We start from the raw sequence: 19,884 nt of genomic DNA, 5'->3' as shown, positions 1-19,884 counted from the left end.
TGTGTGTGTGTGTGTGTGTGTGTGTGTGTGTGCGTGCGTGCGTGCGTGCGTGCGTGCGTGCGTGCGTGCGTGCGTGCGTGCGTGCGTGCGTGTGCGAGTACACTATGATGTGTGACGCCGGCCCTGAATGACATCGCTGGCCTTTCCCACTCACACAGCAGCGTTCATTAAACCCCTCTGCTTTGTTTGTGTTTCACGCCGCGGTATGAGGGGACGGACAGTGTGACACGTAATATGTGTGTGTTGTCAAGAGAAGCCCCTTAGCAGCGGCGGACGAGATTCTTAACAGCTAAATTACATTCAGAAATGCATGAAAAATTCAAAAGGGGGGGGTGGCGTGTCATTAGCGATGAGGCCGCCACACAATTTGGCTAACCTTGGCGTCAAGACAAGAGCGTCACCCTCCTTTTTGCGGTGCAAAAAGGACAAAAATGAGCCCTCCCCCCCAAAAGAAAATGTTAACAATCTCTCTATCAGCACTCCGTGTTGCGTTGGGGCTGTTTGTCTGCACGCCTCGGACGTCAGTGGAAGAGCCCTTTAATGGTGTTGCATGTCACGCCGCTGAGTGGCGGCATCCAGACAGACAAACTCCGGGGTCCTGTGCGTCGCCGAGCAATTAAGGCGCTCTGACAACTCTGTGTGCGTGTGTATGTGTGTGAGTGAAGGCCCTACTACCCCCCGGCCCCCTTGCTCAGTGTCATAACAAATCGCTTGTTTTTGAGGCGTTGCAAGCTCACACCTTTCTGCCGGGAGTGTGTTTGGACCCGCTGGAGGTACACGGCTCGTCGCCACGTTAATAGATGGCGGCTGACAGCCATTGGGGTCGGTCGGGGGGGTTCTTAAATTATCTCTGTGGTGGGACACTGTGGCTTTTAAAAGTATTTGTTTCAGATTTCACAGACCCGAGAATCCTAGTCTGTTTTCATTGCGTTTCCTCGATAAACCGTAACTATGTTGTCTTCTGTGATTTCTGTGTGCCAGATAAGTGTATTAAGATTTCAATTTTCTGTGTGTGTGTGTGTGTGTATGTGTGTGTGTGTGTGTGTGTGTGTGTGTGTGTGTGTGTGTGTGTGTGTGTGTGTGTGTGTGTGTGTGTGTGTGTGTGTGTGTGCGGTCCAGGTGCCAGTGTCAGTGGCTATGATGACGCCCCAGGTAATAACTCCCCAGCAGATGCAGCAGATTCTCCAGCAGCAGGTCCTGAGCCCTCAGCAGCTTCAGGTGCTGCTCCAGCAGCAGCAGGCCCTCATGTTACAGCAGGTACACCTCGCACATGCCTGCAAAATTAAAAAAAAAAATACTGTACTGACACTACTACACTTTTACCCAACAATAACCCAGTTGCACCCAGGTGACGACACTTTTGGCCATTGTCAACCCTCTTGTGTGGTCCGGTTGCTCTGTTGTCTCTCAACCAATCTTTTTATTTCATGTTACGAAATATTAGTACTCCATATGTTTAGAGCCTTCCGCCAAGGAAAACTCGCTCCCCTGGCAGAAATGGTGGAGAAAGTGACAATGTTGAAATATGGGTTAAAATGATATAGGATCATTAGCACTCAATTATAAGGTGATTACAATTCGGCAACCATCTTGACAGTCTTGGCAACCGGCAGCTGAAGCATTGTTGCCAATTTGGCAACCACTTGTAAAAGTTAGTGTTGGGTCCTGCAACGGCCACCACTGAGTTTGATATGTACGCCCATTTATCTACAACACCGCTCCTGTTCACGTCCAGCCTCTCTGCCTCTGTGTGTGTGTGTGTGCGCGCGTGTGTGGGTGTGCGCGCTCTGCAGCAGCAGCTCCAAGAGTTCTACAAGAAGCAGCAGGAGCAGCTCCACCTCCAGCTCCTGCAGCAGCAGCATGCCGGCAGCAAACAGAGCAAAGAGGTAGGAGACCCCGTCCGGACCACCCTGACCAACCCCCCTCCCGGCCCTCCCCCCCATCCCCCCACTCCCTCCCTCCCTCAAAGAGAGAGAACCCGAATCAATCAAACACGCCGGGGCGTTCAGATTAGCGAGCCGCCAGTCACCCAGCGACCGACGCTGCCCAGGTGATGAACTTAAAAGAAGGGTTTTTTCTTTTATTTTTTTCTCCGTAAACAAGCATCGTACAATGGGGAGAGGTTCTTCCTCGGTAATTAACATGGAAGTGGCAGAGGAGCGGAGGCATGTAATTGTGAGATATCGGCGCGGAGAACTCTCCCAGCTTTGCCTGCCATTCTTTTCTCCTTTTTATTTTGCCTCATCTCTCTCCCTCTCCCTCTCTCTCTCTCCCTGCCTCTTTTCCTCCCCTTTGCTCCCCGGCGCTACAGTGGGAATCGCCCATAGGCGGCAAGTCGACATGCGTTAATGGCTGCCGGATACTTCACCACAGACAAAGAAAATGATTGCGCGGTCAAAAGAAGTTCAAAGACGATCTGGGAATTTTTCTCTCTTTTTTTTTTTTTTTTTCCTTCCTCCTTTCCCCCTGCCTCCTCTCCTTTTCCCCCGTTGAGCGCCGCGTTTGGGGGGGGGGGGTGAAGGGGAGCGTGAGCATTGAGACTGAAGCTGAATGTTAACAGCGCTCACGCACGTGCGCACGCACACACACACACGCATGCACTCTCTACACACACACACTCTACACACGCGCGCGCTGTCGGAGTGGGGGAACTTCAAAGTCACAGCTCCCTAATTAATGAACTGCGGGCTTCAGTTTGGACAAGTTGTGGCGTGATGCACCCATAAATCAACATGACAGCGGAGCTCCCTCAGCCTCAGATAGGGCCTGTCACCAAGTCGCATCTGATGTAAACAGCGGAGGTGGGGGGGGGGGGGGGGGTGAGAATGGGAGTGATGGAGGTGTAATTGATCAGTTGAACGGAGCAGGGGGGCAGAGGGCGGGGGGGGGAGAAGAAAACAACTCTTGAAGCGTATTATGTATGATCACAGGAAGCGGATGCAGTCTCGAGAGTCTCTGCCTTCTGACGATGTTTTCTTTCTTTCTCTCTCGCTCTCTTTCGCTCTCTGTCTCTCTCTCTCGCTCCCTCTCCTTTCAGTAGCGTTTGCTCGCCCGCCATCAAAAGACAGCATAAGAATTATGCAGCGACTCCCCTGTGGCTGGCAGACAATAACCCCCTGTTGTTGCTTTGTGCCTCTTTTATTTTAAAGACATCAAAATTTCATTTTTCTTTTTTCTTTTCCAAAGATCTTTAACTTTACATTTGAAGCCCGACAATAAAGGCCTGCCAGTGCCACTCTTTATCACTTGTCAGCGACTGTATTTCCCGCTCCCGCGTGCCACTTCTTGTTAACCTCTTATTTTGGTCTATTGGGTCCGGGTTTTATTTATTTATTTATTATTTTTTCTAATGTGTCTGCATGCTGGGAGCGCACAGGAACTCCTGTCAGCTGATGAGACCAGAAGAAAGGAGTCCAAGGGAGAGAGTTAAATTCATTAGCAATTGTTCTCATTTTTTTCACTTTCAAAGCCGCCCTCAATTTGTTTAGCGCGCTGACGGAAGGTGTCGTTCCTCTGTGAACTCCCGCCCCCGTAGCACGGGCGTCTATTGCGAGAAGCTGGAGCCACCGAAGAACACCAACCACAGGCAACATGCACCCCCTGAATTCACATTTGCTTATCTATCTACCTATCTACTCTACCGCCCCTCTCTCTCTTTCTGTGTCGTTCCCCCCTCATCTTATTGATGGAATGAGAGGACCCTCCTAGTTGCCCTTAACGCAGCAACTGCCACAGAGTTCCACAGAGGGTGAGGGGTGGTCGCATGTCACAGGCCCCTCTGACAACCCAAGGGATGGGAGGGCGGCACAACCCTGGTTCCCTTATCTGGTTCTTTCAGCCAGTTTCAGAGTCCCTGACTCAACATATATTTTTTGCGCCGCGCTTCGATTGTGAGGAGTAAACAAAGGGGTGTATCCTGTATTTGGTAACAGGGTGCGGTCACGCTTTTAATACTCCCCCCCTCACCACCACCACCTCCTTTAAAAGCGGCCTTGTGTACTCGTATGCAGGCCTCATATCCTGCCCTCCCAGGCATGCGTATTTTGCTTGCCGCTCCTTATCTGTGGAGAAAACAAGCAGCTCTTTGTCCGGATCGATCGGTATGCTGCTTGTTGTTTTGACGGGAGGCAATAATATACACCCCCCCCCACACACACACACACACACACACACACAGACACACTTTTTTTGGGGGGGGGGGTTCTCGGGATTAGTTGTGGAGACCTGGGTTAACAAACAAGTTAAAAAGTCCCTTGCCCCCCTCCCCTCCCTCTTTCTCCACACACACACACACACACAGACACAAACATAATTTATCTAAAAAGGATCTCCTGTTTGTTTTGATTCAGAGAAGAGTGGGGGGGGGGGGATATTGGATCATTTCCTGCTATTTATTGTTTCAGCTCTCTCTTTCTCTCCTGCCAATCTTTTGTTTTTCATCCCGCTATTGACTCTCCGTCTTGCGCAACTTTCACACGTATCACTTCCCAAACGATCAAAAAAAAACGCACTGAACGAGTGGCCTGCTGGGACATTTTCCGTCTCCCCACTACACCAGTCGGGTCTACCCAGTCGGATCATTCGGGGCTGGCGGCCCAGGAGAGTTGAGAGAGAGCGGCTGGGGTGGTTATTAAGCACTTTGATTTAGTCACACGTTGTTTGCTGAATTATGAATGGCTGTAATTAAATTCCTGTGGCTCTTATTATGAATGATTAACTATGTTGTTTCATTGTTTGTCATTTGCCTCCCGACTCCTCGTTAATTAAGGGAGCGAGAGAGCGAGCAAGAGAGATGTACTCCTCTACCTGTCTCCTATTTGTGCCCCAACGAACCCTAGCTTGAACGACAAAATGTGCTGGGAGTTGCTCAATACCTTGTACCAAACCATACCGTGTCTTTCCCTACGTAATTACGCGTATTGATACAATTTGTTTGAAATTGACACTATTTAATGTGAACATTGTGCAGAATACACAGTTTTGAACTTGTATATATAAATGCACCTGTCATGTACAAACCGGAATTTCCACCCTGAGTGTGTGCCCCTGGCTCCGATGTGCACGCACAATATATGTTTACTGATGGTGTTTCTCTTTGTCTCCCCCAAAGCAGCAGGTATCGGCCCAGCAGCTGGCCTTCCAGCAGCAGCTCCTGCAGGTCCAGCAGCTCCAGCAGCAGCATCTGCTCAACCTCCAGAGACAGGGGCTGCTCAGCATCCAGCCCGGCCAGACGGGCCTGCCCCTGCACTCCCTCGCTCAGGGTCAGTACTGTAAGAAGAAGCCATTTTATCAATGACATATATTTTCACGTGTTGTGTGGAACGCGATGCCTGGATAATGTTATTTTCAAACGGGGGAAAAAAAAATACTCTATACAACATACATACTTAACATAATTAAATTATGTTGTTTCGATTTCTGAATCGAATTTCAGAATTGTGATGCCAATACTTTGTTTGGAATTTTCCGCTCAAATTAAATACCACCATAGTCACAAATGAGTTGAATCATTTAATTTCTGTATCAAACTGAATTTGTTCCATTGAATCGATATTGAATCAAATCGTGACCCTTGGTATCAAATTAGAAAACAAATCGTGAGATCCTACCCAATACCTAGCCCCAATTGTCATCATAAAAAATAAATATTAATCTAAATGACAACATGGCTATGGCATTTTTTTTGTTATTGCAACTGCTTGTAAAAAAAAAGTTCCTGACCTTAACTCAGAACTAAAATTTGCGAGCGCCACATAAATATGTCATTTAGAAAACAATAACCTAGTGTGAGTGTGTTTAGAAACTTGTGTCCCTTGATATTTTGCATATAGATCGGCCCAAACCCAAGTGTTGAAAAGTAGTTGCAGAAAACGATAGTGTTTATCTGCCTAAATGAGGTTTGCTGGGCTTCCAAGAAAATTTGCCACAATGATTTAAAGTGTAGATTAGATAGATTCGTTTTTGAACTTCTCCAGTGTTCCAGTTGTCTTTATGCTAGTTTTAGAGAGATGCGTTGTCTATGTCTATGGTAAAAAAAAATGTTTTTGGGCCAAGATTTAAACTGCAGTGCCAGCGTTGGCCACAAGATCGAGTTGGAAGCATTTCAGACTGGAATTTCCCTTTGGTAATTAATAAAGTACCTTTATCTTTATCTTCTTAATCCATGGGGCTTGCTTTGTACAGCATTGATGTAATCTAAGTTTTTATACAATGATGGGTGGAGCATTCTGTCCTCATGCCTAAGTTCCAAAATAGTATGACAAAACTCAAAATTACTTTGGGTACCAAAACACTCCCTTCGTTTGCTTAAGTATTTCTCCTTTGGTTGTAGTATCTCCTCTCTTCCGTCTTTTCCTTCGTGGTCTACTCCAACAGCTATTTGGGGAATGGATCAAAGGCTGGGTTTTTTTAGAACAAGGTTGTCCTAAAATAAATACTTAAAGGATCATTGCCATTTACCATTTTTAACTGCATAGAGACAATCATCTAGATCGCGATTTTACAATCATCCGCCAGGGGGATACCCTGTGCCGCACCGTCAACTCCAGGCTCCATGGCAGGGCCTTGGGGGTGCATTGATAGCCCCTTGGCCCGGATCAACACTAGCGTTGTCAAAGTAGAATCTATTGTATTTAGCAGATTCTGTTTAATAATGGTCGTTTTTGGGGTGGAAACACAATTACGATCGCTCGATTTAAAAGGGGCTGCTAAGTGCTGAGCAAAGATCGTATAAGTAGCCCAGGAATAATGGGACAAAGATGATGGATGACTCTTTAGCTCTGTTGTCACACGGGGCTCTTGGCTATATTTTAACTTGGTGAAAGCCTTAGAACTGTCCTCTGTCCTTGCACTGCCTCACTCAGGCTCAGTGCCGCAGTGCCTCGAGAGTGGTCTGCTGTACTACTGCTCTCGCAAAACGACATCCCGGGCAAGGTGAACCATGTAGCACAAGATGAGCGGCGTGAAACAGGATTTACCAAATTTTCTCAAACCCTGACTCTAGTATGCCACCCTTCACAAGGGGAAGCTCACTTCCCACGTTATTTAGGGCGATGCACTATATGCCCCTTCTCCTGAATCACAGACACCATGGCTGCCTGTGAAGGCGAAATTCTCGGGTCTTCAGCACGAGGCCCACGCGTTGTACCTTTGAGCTGCCTGTCCTACTTTACCCTGCGTGTGCCGACAAAGACATGGAGAGGTGGAGTGTGTCTGGTTGGAATCGCCTTTAGCCCGGGGGAAGTGTAGCTCTGTCCCAAACACCGGCTGCACCTCAGCGTCAGGAGATACTGGAAGTCAATACCTGTTGTTTGGACAGGAAGTTTATTTTGTTTATTAACACTGGAATATTTTCTCAAGGAGCGGTCCCCCAAGTGACAAAGGCGCCTTCACAGAGGTTTTTGGAACAAGACATTGACTATTCATTCGCAGCTAAGACAAACAAGTTTTGAAATAACACGATAAGGGCGATAAAACGGGAGGGCTCGGAGGGGTGCTTAGGTAATGGGCAAACACAAACAGGGTTTGTATAGTGATGTTATTGTTTGGACTGGGTATGGAATCACTCATCCGTCAGCAGATGACTGCCTGAGGCGCAGGCGTGGAAGTACACCGCGTTGTGCGTTTGCATGGCTGAATTACCCTATGTCAGATGTCTGGCAAACACACACACCCCTTGGGTAAAGTCATGCACCGGCGATGTGCAGAGGCGCTTTACTTTTAGCGGCATTTCACAATAGTTCCAGAACATCCTGTTTACACTAACGCACTGTCATCATCAAACACCTGTGAGGCATCGTGCTGCTTTCTTCACTTACCACGCTTCTGGACCCTTTCATTGATCTGGACCAAATGACTTTAGTCAAGACGTTTACTGTGCTCACCACTTTTTATTTTTGTCATTGTTTCTATTTAGAAAATTCAGGCAATTTAAATCCCACTATTCGGTGTCGCTTCCGTTGATGGCTAACAGTGTCCAAGACGGCTTTTAAAAACACTTGGCTTCGGGCGCTGCAGTTTCCCCTCGCAGTCCACGCATTTTCTGCTCGACTGTTTGAAGTTATTGATGACCTTTCTGTTTTCCACTTGGCTAAACTCTTTCACGCATCAACGGGCAGAGCCTATGGAGCTCAGATCTAATCTACAATATTCGCCAGTAGTAAGCGTCGCAATGGGGATGATGAGTGAATGTGCTCTGTTTGGGCCTGGCTGATTATACATTTTGACTTGGGAGCAGGGGGGGGGGGGGGGGGGGAGCTGTTAGCGTGACTTTTAATTGATGCAAATTGTATTTCAAAAGTGAAGATATCCAAACAGAATGGTCAGTGCAATCACATGCGAAACTGCCTTTTTTCCCTCCTCTGTGCGGAAACAATGGATTTACCAATATATTTCGCACCACTGAGAATTACAGAAAAGCGTGCTGAGGAAGGGTTTCGCCATGACATTGCAGTCCAAGTTGGTAGTAACTCTTGGTGGAGAGATCAGTCATATTAACTCTGAATAGATGGACTGAACAATCCCACAAAATCCCATTTTTGAGAAAGTTGGTGAAGAACAATTGCTCTCTATATGTGATTGTCGAATTTGTGTTTCTCTTTTGACGGTAGTGTTTTAAAGTTGTAGAAGCAGCTGCATCTGTTGACATTTCAACGTGATGTTTGAAAATAACTTGTATGAATATGTGGATTAGATCTAGTTACTCTCTGGTTTTTTAAACAAACCCCCCCCAACCCCAAAATGATAATATCTAATTTTGAGGGTGTGAGTGTGCGAAAAGGGGCGGTTTTTTACACTGCGCTCCCGGGTTCGGTCGTGGGTGTGTATCGTGTCACGGTGTGTTCGTGTGGCCCTGACGCGCCTCCCAGGCCGCTCTCACACAGAGTGAGTACTGGTAGTCGGATGACATCGGTTAAGCTGTCTGGGAGAGACCGGCGGGGCGGCGACAAGACAAATTTGTCGCTAATATGAAGGCAAAGAATGTTGCCAGATATGAAGCGCTCACACATCAGGGACGGCGGCGTGAAACGCAGGTGACCTGTCAGTGATTGATACCTCCAGCAGTGGGCCGCTGGTAATAGTTCCTCCTGCATCAGGACGGAACACATTTTAGGCCTAGGGGGGCGGATATCAGCGGGCCGGTGAATACGGCAACATAAACAGGGGCGCAGCAGAGGTTGCAGCCTGACGGAACAATAAACTAATGGCGGTGTCACTGTCCCGCCACCGCCACCCCCCACCCCCATGGCACTGACACTGTGCGTGAGAAGTAACAGCCCGGGTTTAAAGAGCCGGGAGCGCCGGGGGCTATTTTTTATTCGCTGGATGATGGCCTGCAACTGATGTCATTATGAACCTTAAATCAACTTTCCGCTTGCTCGAACATGGTCACCTGGGTACAGGAGGACAAGGACAGGAAAAGGTTGAAGTGCCCGGCCTGTCCCGTTGCCAGAGCTACCTGCGGAGGTAAAATTGAGTTGAGAAGCCGGTGATCAATCAAGTGTCCCAACAACATACATTTTTTAAAGTGCTTGTCTGTATCTCCCAGCTGTAATGAGTGGAGTAGTTGTGTTGAAAAATGGAAAGGGGAAAGATAAACCAATACAGTGTTTAAAGAACAGACACACTGTGGGACACCCCCCCCCCCCAAATAAAGGGGATTTACAGATCAATGTCATTATGTCTTCCAATCTAATCAGTTGGGGACTTTCTCCAAAAAAAGCAAATGCGGTTTGTCCGGACACTGAACATAATATCCTTCGGAGACATTTGAGTAATGACATTTTATTGTCATTTATATGGACTCATGAACCATGGCTGTTGCTAAATTCAAAGAGGTGCAATGATGTTGGGTTCGCCGCAAATCCTGAGCCATAAAATCCCGCGCCGGATCCAGGAAGAGACGGCCTCGGTCCCACTCCGTTACCCCCTCTCATAAGACCAGTCTAGCCGCTGCGGTTTCATCCGAGTAAACAGTGGTGTTGGGGTCACCCGGACCGCTGGGTAATTGAGCCAGTGTGGGCCGCCCTGTCAAGCACATCGGCTAAAAATACATCTCCCACTGTCACCCGGCACCAAGTGGGGGGGAAAATGATTGTTCCCGCTGTCGAGGCGCAGGACACTCGCATCACCGGTGACCTTCCCCTTCTCAGCCAGCGATCACAGTGGAACGGGAAGAAAAAAAATAAAAATATAACTTTGCCTTCCTTCAAGGATCCCTCACACCATCAAAACAACAATGGAGCCTTTGATAATGCGGCGCGGAGGCAACCACCAATGAATCGCTGTGGCTTTGACGCCGGCTGCAATATTAAGCATGTTTAGCCTGTCACGGCCGTGCGATTCGATTAGGGCACATCAAGGCTTTGGAGAGAATAAGACAGAATACAGCCGGGCAGAATAGAAGGGGTGGGGGTGTGTGTGTTGGGTGGGGGGGGCGGGGATGCGTGTCGGGATATTCAGCTGAGGAAAGACGCTCCTTGGAACGTGGAAAGGTTATTGATTTGTCCTGCAATCATTTCCTGCTCTTTGATATGCAAACGATCTAGTGTGAATTTACAGCGGTCCTATCAGACTCATTTCACAGTTCTTAGCCCCCGCGTCTCTCCGGAGTCCTCCGCCTCATTAGCCCAATGTTCTCCATTACCGGCATAATTAAAATCTTTAGTAGCTTATCAAATTAAAAAATATTTTTGCTGATCGCATTGAGATCTTCACCTCGCAGTTATTTTCTTTCTTTCTTTCTTTTTCCCCCCCTCCACAACAGGAATAAATTAAGACTAAGCATTTTGCACACAATGTTTTACAATCTGGTGCTTGAAAGGAGCACTTCTGGTATCTATACAGCTGGTGATTAAAACGCCGGGGGGGGGGGCGATCTGGAGAATATAAACCCGAGGAGATAAGCATGTGCAAATCATCTTTCTATTTGCCGGCTCTCATTTCGAGAATGGATTTAATTAATTGTAATGTTAAACGAGCGGTGCTGCCCATTGCACCACGGTTGATTTTATTTTATTTATTTCGCGACCAGATATCCGGAGGGCGTTCTTACATTGCGCCTAAAAAATATATGTATAAAAATGTTTTACCAGAGCCCAAAACCATCGACCGCCCCAAACAGCCAAACCCATAGGCCACTTTTCAACATGCTATATTAAAAAAAACTTTTTTTTACATTTTTTTGACTGACAAATGGCCAAAAAGGCTTTAGCCTGGCTGCTCCGCTTCTGCATTTCATTTCAACACACGCTTCAGCCTCATTTGTGTCAAGTGAATCCCCCGCCCCCCTCCCCCTGGACATTAACTGACACGCCGCGGACCCGGCGCATACACATGTGTGCATTGTGCGCAAACAAAGGCTCGGTCCTCGCAGATGTGGAAAAGCAGGGTGTACAAACAGGACATTATCCCCTCTCATCCCCGACCTGGCCCAGGGTGCCGGAATTGCTGTCACTCTTGCTGTGAAGAAGGGAAAACACACACACGCAAATACACACGCACACTTTGAGGTTGTATTTCCAGCGCACGCAAACAAAACCGTCTTGTATCTTGAAGGCACATCCCCCAGAAAGGCATGCGTGAGCCGCAGCGTGCTTGACTTGTTAAATAAGGTTTAAGTCTTCTGTGTCAATTGGAGGCGGTGCAGCGGCTTTAAGTATTTTGCACATTAATGCGCTTTTGAGAATATTACCCCAGGGTCCTTTTTTTCTCAAGGAGACAGAGGTGGGGTGGTGTTTTCCCTCGTCGCTATTGTAAACTTCTTTTGTGTGTGTGTGTGTGTGTGTGTGTGTGTGTGTGTGTGTGTGTGTGTGTGTGTGTGTGTGTGTGTGTGTGTGTGTGTGTGTGTGTGTGTGTGTGTGTATGCCCCCCCCCCCCGCGCGCCTTTCCTGTTTGTCAGAGGGATAAAAAAACAAGAAAACATGAATGACGATTATTCAGATTTCATGCCTTGTCTGGGTGTTAATTATTTACCGTGGGCATGAAACACGTGTGAATACCAGGGATTTGTGTGTACAAATACGGGATTGGGGGGGTAGCGAGTGAGGGCGGAGCCAAAGATTGGCAGGAGGGGCGAGGATCTCTTCTCAGTGTATTACCGTGTGCCGTCGGAATACTTACTAATTAATACTCGGCTCTGTTTACCGAGGCTTTGATTGAATTATCCGGCGGAGAGCAGCAGATTAGCCGTTAATTGATTTAATTATCCTATTTGTTTGTCGCAGGCGTGATTCCGGCGGATCTGCAGCAGCTGTGGAAGGAAGTGGCGAACGCTCATGTGAAGGAGGAGCACAACAACGGCGGCGGCACCAACAACAATAACAACCACCACCACCACCACCACCACCACAACAACGGCCACCGGGGCCTCGACCTGTCCTCCCCGGCGCCGCCAAAGAATCCACTCCTCAATCAGCACGCCTCCACCAACGGCCAGTACATGAGCCACAAGAGAGAAGGGTGAGCCATCCTGATTCCACGTTTCGGAAACAAATTAGTGACGAGAAGATAAGGCCTTAAGTATCCTACAACGTGCAGCCCTAGGATATTGTGATGTATATTGATATCCCACCCCCACGTTGCCCTGTACATACAAGCACGTTCTACATCTTGAACGATTGAATCCATTATTCTTTAAGGCCTTTCTGTCCGACCCTCCTTCGACTCGTCGTCGCTGTGTCTCTGTTCCTGGCGTTGACCCCCACAGACAGATATATGTCGTATTTCCAACCGCAATCTCTCCCCCCTGGGCCACTACACTCCTTGGTTTTGCCCAGGAATTAATAGTACTAATTTCATTCAGGCCAGCACATTTCCAGTGCGCCTTCCCCATGAGCTGGGGATTCCGCAGAAAAGCCTGCGAGGATGGGGTTTGGAGAGAAGAGATAATGGAGTCATGGGAAGGGGCATGCTGTTAACATCAACATCAAGCTATTGTTTTGGTGACACACAGGAAAATTGTCCTTTTCTTTCAAATTGAAAGTATGATTAACTTTTCCCTTACATACTTCCAACGCTCCTCAATTCGGAACGGGAACTACGACACCATTTATACTCAAGCGAACGCTGTTGCTTGTCTAGACTGTTGGATATCTTATCGCGCTATTTCCCTGGTAAACAAACAAACAAACAAGGTGAGGTTAAATCAACGATCGGTTTGAGCCGAGGTTTGCCGAAAGGCAGGGATGAGAACTGCCACCCACCCCCACCCTGCCCCTACGCTCGCTCACTCCGAGATGAAAAAAGACATCAGGAACGGTTCAGCACATGCTCCGGTTTGAAGCGCCAGTTGCTCCGGGTGCGGATGTTCAGCCCGGTATCTCAGTATCTCTCACTCAGGTGATTCCCAGCCACTCTCATTGGTTCACTGCACTACCCAGCTTTCCCAAAACAGGGGGGAAAAAAGGAATGGATGACCGATACAAAGTGAGCGGCAAATATTTCTTATTAAACGCCCGGACGATGCTAATTTAGATTCGCCGGGAAAACCAATAATCCTTTCATGTGTTAATTTTTTTTTTTCTTCGTCGTCGTGCTTAAAATCAAAAGAAAAAAATCACCCCCCTTTTGATGATGCAGACTCCATTCTAATCAGACTTCCATGGGAAGAAAAACTGAATTATTATTATAAGTATGATTATTCCACGCCAGGCTCCAAGAGGAGAAGAGGGGCAAAAAAATAAGAATGTCTGAGTTATAATCCAGGGATTTGAATAATCAGGCTGGAGATAATGGGCTAGGCTGGCCCGGCCGTAAATAGAGAGCATCCGCTCATCCTCCCTGTGCTGAACTTAATGAACTTTTAATTGATGCGCTTCTGCGAGTCCTTTGTCATGCAACAGAAACAAGCTGCCTCCTCCTGGCCCGGTGGACCCGCATTTTCCCGGCCGGCTTCAGATTGGTTTACAGTGAGCCCTGAGCGCCGTGTAGTTAGTTTCATGTGTCATATAAAATCTTGCCCAGGCACAGAGACGCCTGCAACTAAAACCTTAAGTGCATCCACAGGCATCGCTCGCAAGCTTTACACTTCCGTCTTAAAGGAAGGAGGAGAAATTCAATCACTGCCGGCTTGGCGCGCATTTCTGAGAGAGAGAGAGAGAGAGAGAGAGAGAGAGAGAGAGAGAGAGAGAGAGAGAGAGAGAGACCCAAGTGAGCCAGGTTATCTTTGTTCAACACTTTGCTTATTTAAATGAAATGCTTCCGATCTGTATCTGACATCAATTCCCAAACCACTGCAGCGCGGGGCGAGCATCCTCATGACGCTTTTGGCCCACTTTTACTTCCCGGCAACCATCGGCACAACCGCAGCTCGGGGGACCGTATGTAACTCAGCAATCTGTTAAGGAGATAAATAATCAGATTTAACATCAACACTCTCCACCCCCTCTCTCGCTCTCCCTCTCTCGCCTTTCATTTGTCTTACAGAAAAGAAAATCGTAATTAAATCATTTAGAGTAAACCGTTGAGTGGCGGAGGGTAGAGTGGGAGCGGAAAGGATGGAATGGAGGTTTGTAGGGGTGGCAGGGGGTGGGTTGGGGGCAGGCTGACATCAATACCCCGCAGTCAGAGAGAGAGAGAGTGTGTGTGTTGTGACCGGGCCAGACGTTGAGCGAGCACGGCGGACATCAATCTTCTCCTTTCTCATCCGTGATAGATACGGAGCATCATCGTTCACGGCCAAAAGGAGGACGACTGGCTCCCAGCTGTGTGTGTGTTCTCTTTTGTCCAGGGTTTCTTTTTTCTCTGTAAACATAGTGAAACACCTGTAAGCTTCAGCCACACTGGGCCTCGGTGATAAACTTTATATGGTACTAATATGTACCATACCAATATCGCTGACCTTCCTAGACTGTTCTAGCAGTCAGTCAACGCCTCCTGCTTGGTCATGATATTCACGTCGGTAATGGCGGTTTCTAAAATATGTGTCGTGCGTAGATGTCTTATGAAAGCGGCAGTAGTCACCCCCGAAATATCATAAAATTATTGGTATCAAGGTTTTCATCTAAACGTAAGATGGCCGCAGTCAAATTTGACACCACCTGCGTTTTTTTCCCTCTATTTTTCTTCTCGGTGCGAATGGGGTCACAAACAGAGGGAAAAGCCCCGCGAATCCAAACGAGACGCACCTCTCCCATTACACTAATGTAGCTCATTTGGTGTGAATTCCGTCATTTACTGCTGTTTAGCCGTTTGTTCGTTTAAGAAAAGCCCCTCCAGCCCCTTCACAGTGCTTTGTGTTCCGAGTCCCAGCGCACTCCACATTTCAATATCTTATTAATGCAGAAATTAACCGGCAAGCCCGCTCGGCGAAGAATTAAGAGAGAGAAGATCTGTTTAAATTAAACGAAAAAACCTTCACCGGTCCACACATTTCCTTGTTAGAAACTCATTACAATGGCTCCTCTGCCGTCTATTTATTAGCTGTATCAAAACAGAGCTCTTAATGTGAATGCATAATTCATAATTGAATTAGAAAAAGGAAAAGAAAAAAGTCTTACTTTTGAGAGAAAGTGGGAGGAAACGCTAACCACGTTCATGAACGCTTGACTGCTTCCTAATTGCAATGCGATTTCCACGTGTTACGAACAACGTCAACCCTTAAGTGAGTAATTATAACACAGCGACAAACCCCTCAAATGTTGCCGCACAAGGTACGGCCTTTTCCCGCCCCACGCGCAAATGAGATTCTAAATCTGAACTTCGGCCAAATGTAATCCTGCAAAAATCGCCAGGCTGCAATTCGATTAATTCCCCTCATATCGTCCATTCGTCCTTCACAGATTATTTATCGCCCCAACCAAACGACACATTTAAAAAAAAATTGAATGAAATACGCATCTATTTCTTATATATCCCATATATATAAACATATTTAGAGGGAGAGAGGCAGACGGCTGTGTGGAAGCCTGTTACGTAAGACATGAGGCGGGAGTGGAGGTGGGAGTCGAGGCGGCGGAGGCAGAGGAGGCGGAGGCGAGGCACCAGAAGCACAGGTGGTAGAGATGTAGGCCGGTCCCCCAGGCTCTTGTAGCTGAGAGTTGTGTGTCTTGTACGCCGTCCGTGTCCATATGGCCGCCTGTCTCCGCCTCTTAACATGTCGACAGCACAGTAACATGCCCAGCGCCAGCCTGCTACATTTACCTCCACTCCTGCGCCTCGTGCCATATGGAAAACATTGTGCAAGTTTGTTTTCTTTTCTTTTCCGATGACATTCCCCACGTGCGCATCTGGGCCAGCCCGATCGGTCTGTAGAAAAAAATGCGAATACAGGCGTAGGGGCCTGTTCTGTCATTTGTTTTGGCAGAGGGTTGTAATACTGGTACTGATCCACCCCCCACCCCCCCACACGTGCGCTGCGGCTCCGCCACAGAAGAGTCACAGGTCATCCGGGAGAGCGGACTGGTCGACGGATGCCCTGTAATATGCGCCGATCAAAGGCAGGTTTCGACTCGGATCCGCGGTGCAAAATAATTACATATCGATTCGGTGGTTTCTCGCACAAGGTCTTCCCCGCGACGACTCCTCTGCCTCCGCAGGGAATGTTTTCTGGTACCACGGTGGGCAGCAGGTTCTACAGAACAATGTCGAGCCATTCCGGGACACGGATCAGCAGAAAGGTCAACTAACTTACTTTTGCCGTCCCTTCCCGTGTCTGATTCCAGGTCCACACTAGAGGAGACATCTCCCCACTGCCACCCACTCTACGGCCACGGCGTGTGCAAGTGGCCTGGCTGCGAGGCCGTGTTCGACGACTTCCATTCATTCCTCAAGTAAGCGCTCAAGATTTTTGGTCTCGGGTCGATTACACCTATCGACGTCCCCCCATACCACACACCCCTCTGCGTCTTAAGAGGCACTGCAGGTGCAGCTGCTTGTTAGCGCTACCAGGGTCGAGCTCCACGCCGCCGCCTCTCTCTCGGCCAGGGTGCCGAGGTGGGGTCTCCTTCTCGGAGCAGCAGGGGCCTCTTATTCCTGCGATAAGTGCTGTTCCCATGGTGACAGGGGCCGTTTTTCCCAAACAAACAACGGGAGGATGTTTATCTGTGGCAGCCGACACTCAGGGCGCTCCACATGTTTGCCCTTGTCACTGGACAGGAGGACTAGCGTGCGTGTGTGTCTGTCTGTCTGTCTGTGTCTGTCTTTCCCCCTCTCTCTCTCTGTCCTATTCTGTGTTTTCTCTTTGCGGTCTGTTTGTCTTTCGGCCTTCGTTCTCATGCCTTGCTTCCTTGACTTCTTTTTCAGTATGTCTTGTTTGTTTGCAGAGCCACACCAGCCCCGTGTTTAGCATACCAAAGCAGAAATTTGCTCCCGTGTACTGTCATTTTTAATTTATTATTTTCTCCACCACGCTAACACCATTCTGTCCTGCCTGAACTGAGATCTCCCTTTATTTTTATTTTATTTTTTGTGGGTAGGGGGTGGGTTGTTTTACAATGATTCCACAATCCCAAAATAGTTTTCTATTTAACCAACCGGCGTTTCTATCTGTTAATCTCAACGCACAACCAGAGAAACATCTGCGCCGTTGCAGCAGATCAATGGCTCACTGTCGCCCCGGTATTAGACACACTTTAAACAAGATGTGACACAATTCCATTATCCCAAAACAAGCACGCGGGCCAGCACGCCGTTTCCTTGCGATACGCCGGGGAGCAGTTAAGCGAGAGAGCGAGATAGAGATTGTTTTGAGGTTTTTTGACTGTCTTCAAGTCAACATTTGGAATCTTCCTCAGATGAAATCCACTCTAAGAGCGTTTTTTTTTTGTTGTTGTTTGTTAGTTTTGTTTTTTTATATATAAAAAATAAAATAAAATAAAAAATGAGAATAAAACAAAATTTAACTAAAGACAATTCTATTCTTTTTTTTTTTTGTAGCTTGTCCGATTGCCGGATGGTACAGCTGAAGCACCTAGAATTTCTCGGGGGGGGGGGGGGGGACTAAAATGGGGAAAATAACTTATCTATTTTCTTACAAAATATTAGCAAGATGCACTTCCATCCAACCCGTGCCCCGCCCTGATCCTCTCCGATAAACAGCGCGCTGTTGGGAGTGCCCTCTTCAATCCGTCACTATTTATTGTGTTCTGACGTGGCCTCGCCCCCTTTGTTTAGAAAAAGAGCGAGGAATGAAATTCCGTCACTGCCCCGGTAAAGCTCTCATCTCGAAAAAAAGGAAAAGAAGGCAAGTCTCTAAGTGCACTCCGTCGCCGTGTTTTTACAAGTGTTTTTATCGTGGCAACATCTTGTTTACTTTAGTTGCCTGCCTAAACTGCTTGGAACACGTTAAGAAAACATTCGGGGGAGAGTCTCCACAAAGCCGCCTTTGTTTAGCGAGAGCAGCTCAGAAGGTGTTAACTCTCAAACCCTTAAGCACTTCCACATGAAACCCAGAAAAACCTTACTCCAGGCCTTCTGAAAAATAGAGTGTGTGTGTGTGTGTGTGTGTGTGTGTGTGTGTGTGTGTGTGTGTGTGTGTGTGTGTGTGTGTGTGTGTGTGTGTGTGTGTGTGTGTGTGTGAAAAATTATTAAATTAAAAAAGATCTAAAATGAGAGATAAAAAGTGAGTGGAGGCAAGTCTGTTTGTGTCTGTTAGAGAGAGAGAGTGTGTGTGTGTGTGTGTTACACTCTTAGAAAGAGCAAATAGCAAGTAAATTGCGCCCTTGTTGCTCTATTTACCCTGTATGTGGGAATGCCTTTCTGTCTATCTGCATATGTATACAGTGTGTGCATGTGTTTTTGGGTGTGTTTGTGTATGTGCAGAACACAGAGCACTATGTACCAGAGAGAGAGAAAGGTGAGGAGGACTCATAACCTCAACCAGATTCCGGGCCCCGTGCTCCAACAGCAACAACTAACCCCGGACTCAAAAAGTTGTTTTAAACTGCAGGTGTACTTATTCAATCTTTTACGAAAAACACAACATACCTAGGTGCACTCCGCATCAACAATGGCGGAAAAAAAATGGAAAGCCAACAAATCTCTATTCCTGTTTTCCTGTGTCATTTGGCGGAGCAGGGGGTCACGGTCCGGGTCCCCCCCCTCCCCCATGGACAGTTTTACCATAAGACATAGGTAGGCGATCGCTTGGGTCCTTGTCTGCCAAAGGGCCTCTTGAATTTGTGTTTCCTTTTTTTTTTTTTTTTTTTACATTTCAACTAGTGAACATAAACTATTTGGAACTATGATGGTCTCAATATCACTAGAACAGTGAGGACGTGCATCGCCTTCTCTTCACTGTGTGTATGTGTACAGCATGTGTGTCTTCTCTGTGCATGTGTGTGTGGGGTGAGGGGACTGTCGGAAGGCTGTATATATAAGAGCTTCCAAGGTGCCACTGATCAATTATCCAAGCTGTCTTTTTGCTTGTTGGTGTTGCTGTTCCAGACAGCGTTTCTGCTTTCCTCACCAGAATCGAGCAACTGTTCCGCCAGGTTGCGCGCCAAGTTCTTTAGTTAGAGTTCTCATTTGGGTCCGTCCTTTAGTTCTGTGGCTTTGCTAACTGAAAAGAGCTGCCTCCAAGTATTTTTTGGCCATTAGCTATGATTGCGTTACGCAAAATGGAGAAGGCCTCCCATTGGTCTTTGCCTGGGGCCTCAAAATCACTAACACCCCCACCCCCCCACCCCCTCCCTCCATAGTCCCCTCTGTCCACTCCCCGGGTCAGAGCCACGGAAACCCTGCAGTGCCCTCTAGTGCCCCGGACACAAAACTCCCAAATCACACCTCTCCACCAGGGGATTCAAACTAAAAACTTCCGGAGGGGCCGTTGGCCAGGGTTGGTTGTCTTTCTTCTTCTCGAGGGGGCCATGTTGAACATCAAGGACAAATGAACATCATGTAATCTTGTCATATGATTTCTCATACTGTTTAATATTCTGAAAACAT

At 47.6% G+C, this 19,884-nt stretch overlaps 1 protein-coding gene across 1 annotated transcript in view; it reads left to right on the top strand.

The window, feature by feature from the left end:
* The window catches only part of foxp1b (forkhead box P1b), a gene marked incomplete at its 3' end in the record, with an annotated part of 80,746 nt that overhangs the window by 43,670 nt on the left and 17,192 nt on the right, over nucleotides 1-19,884 (top strand). The window contains exons 3-7 of the mRNA XM_079999982.1: nucleotides 1,120-1,257; nucleotides 1,794-1,886; nucleotides 5,114-5,261; nucleotides 12,225-12,459; nucleotides 16,662-16,769. Of these exons, the coding sequence (XP_079856108.1) occupies nucleotides 1,138-1,257; nucleotides 1,794-1,886; nucleotides 5,114-5,261; nucleotides 12,225-12,459; nucleotides 16,662-16,769 (704 nt within the window). The 5' untranslated portion in view covers nucleotides 1,120-1,137. The remainder of the gene's footprint in view (nucleotides 1-1,119; nucleotides 1,258-1,793; nucleotides 1,887-5,113; nucleotides 5,262-12,224; nucleotides 12,460-16,661; nucleotides 16,770-19,884) is intronic.

This window comes from Zeus faber (genome assembly GCF_960531495.2).
Source record: "Zeus faber genome assembly, chromosome: 5".
NCBI classification, from domain to species: domain Eukaryota; kingdom Metazoa; phylum Chordata; class Actinopteri; order Zeiformes; family Zeidae; genus Zeus; species Zeus faber.
Note: the sequence above shows the minus strand (reverse complement) of the source record. Positions and strands in the feature narration are given on the sequence as shown.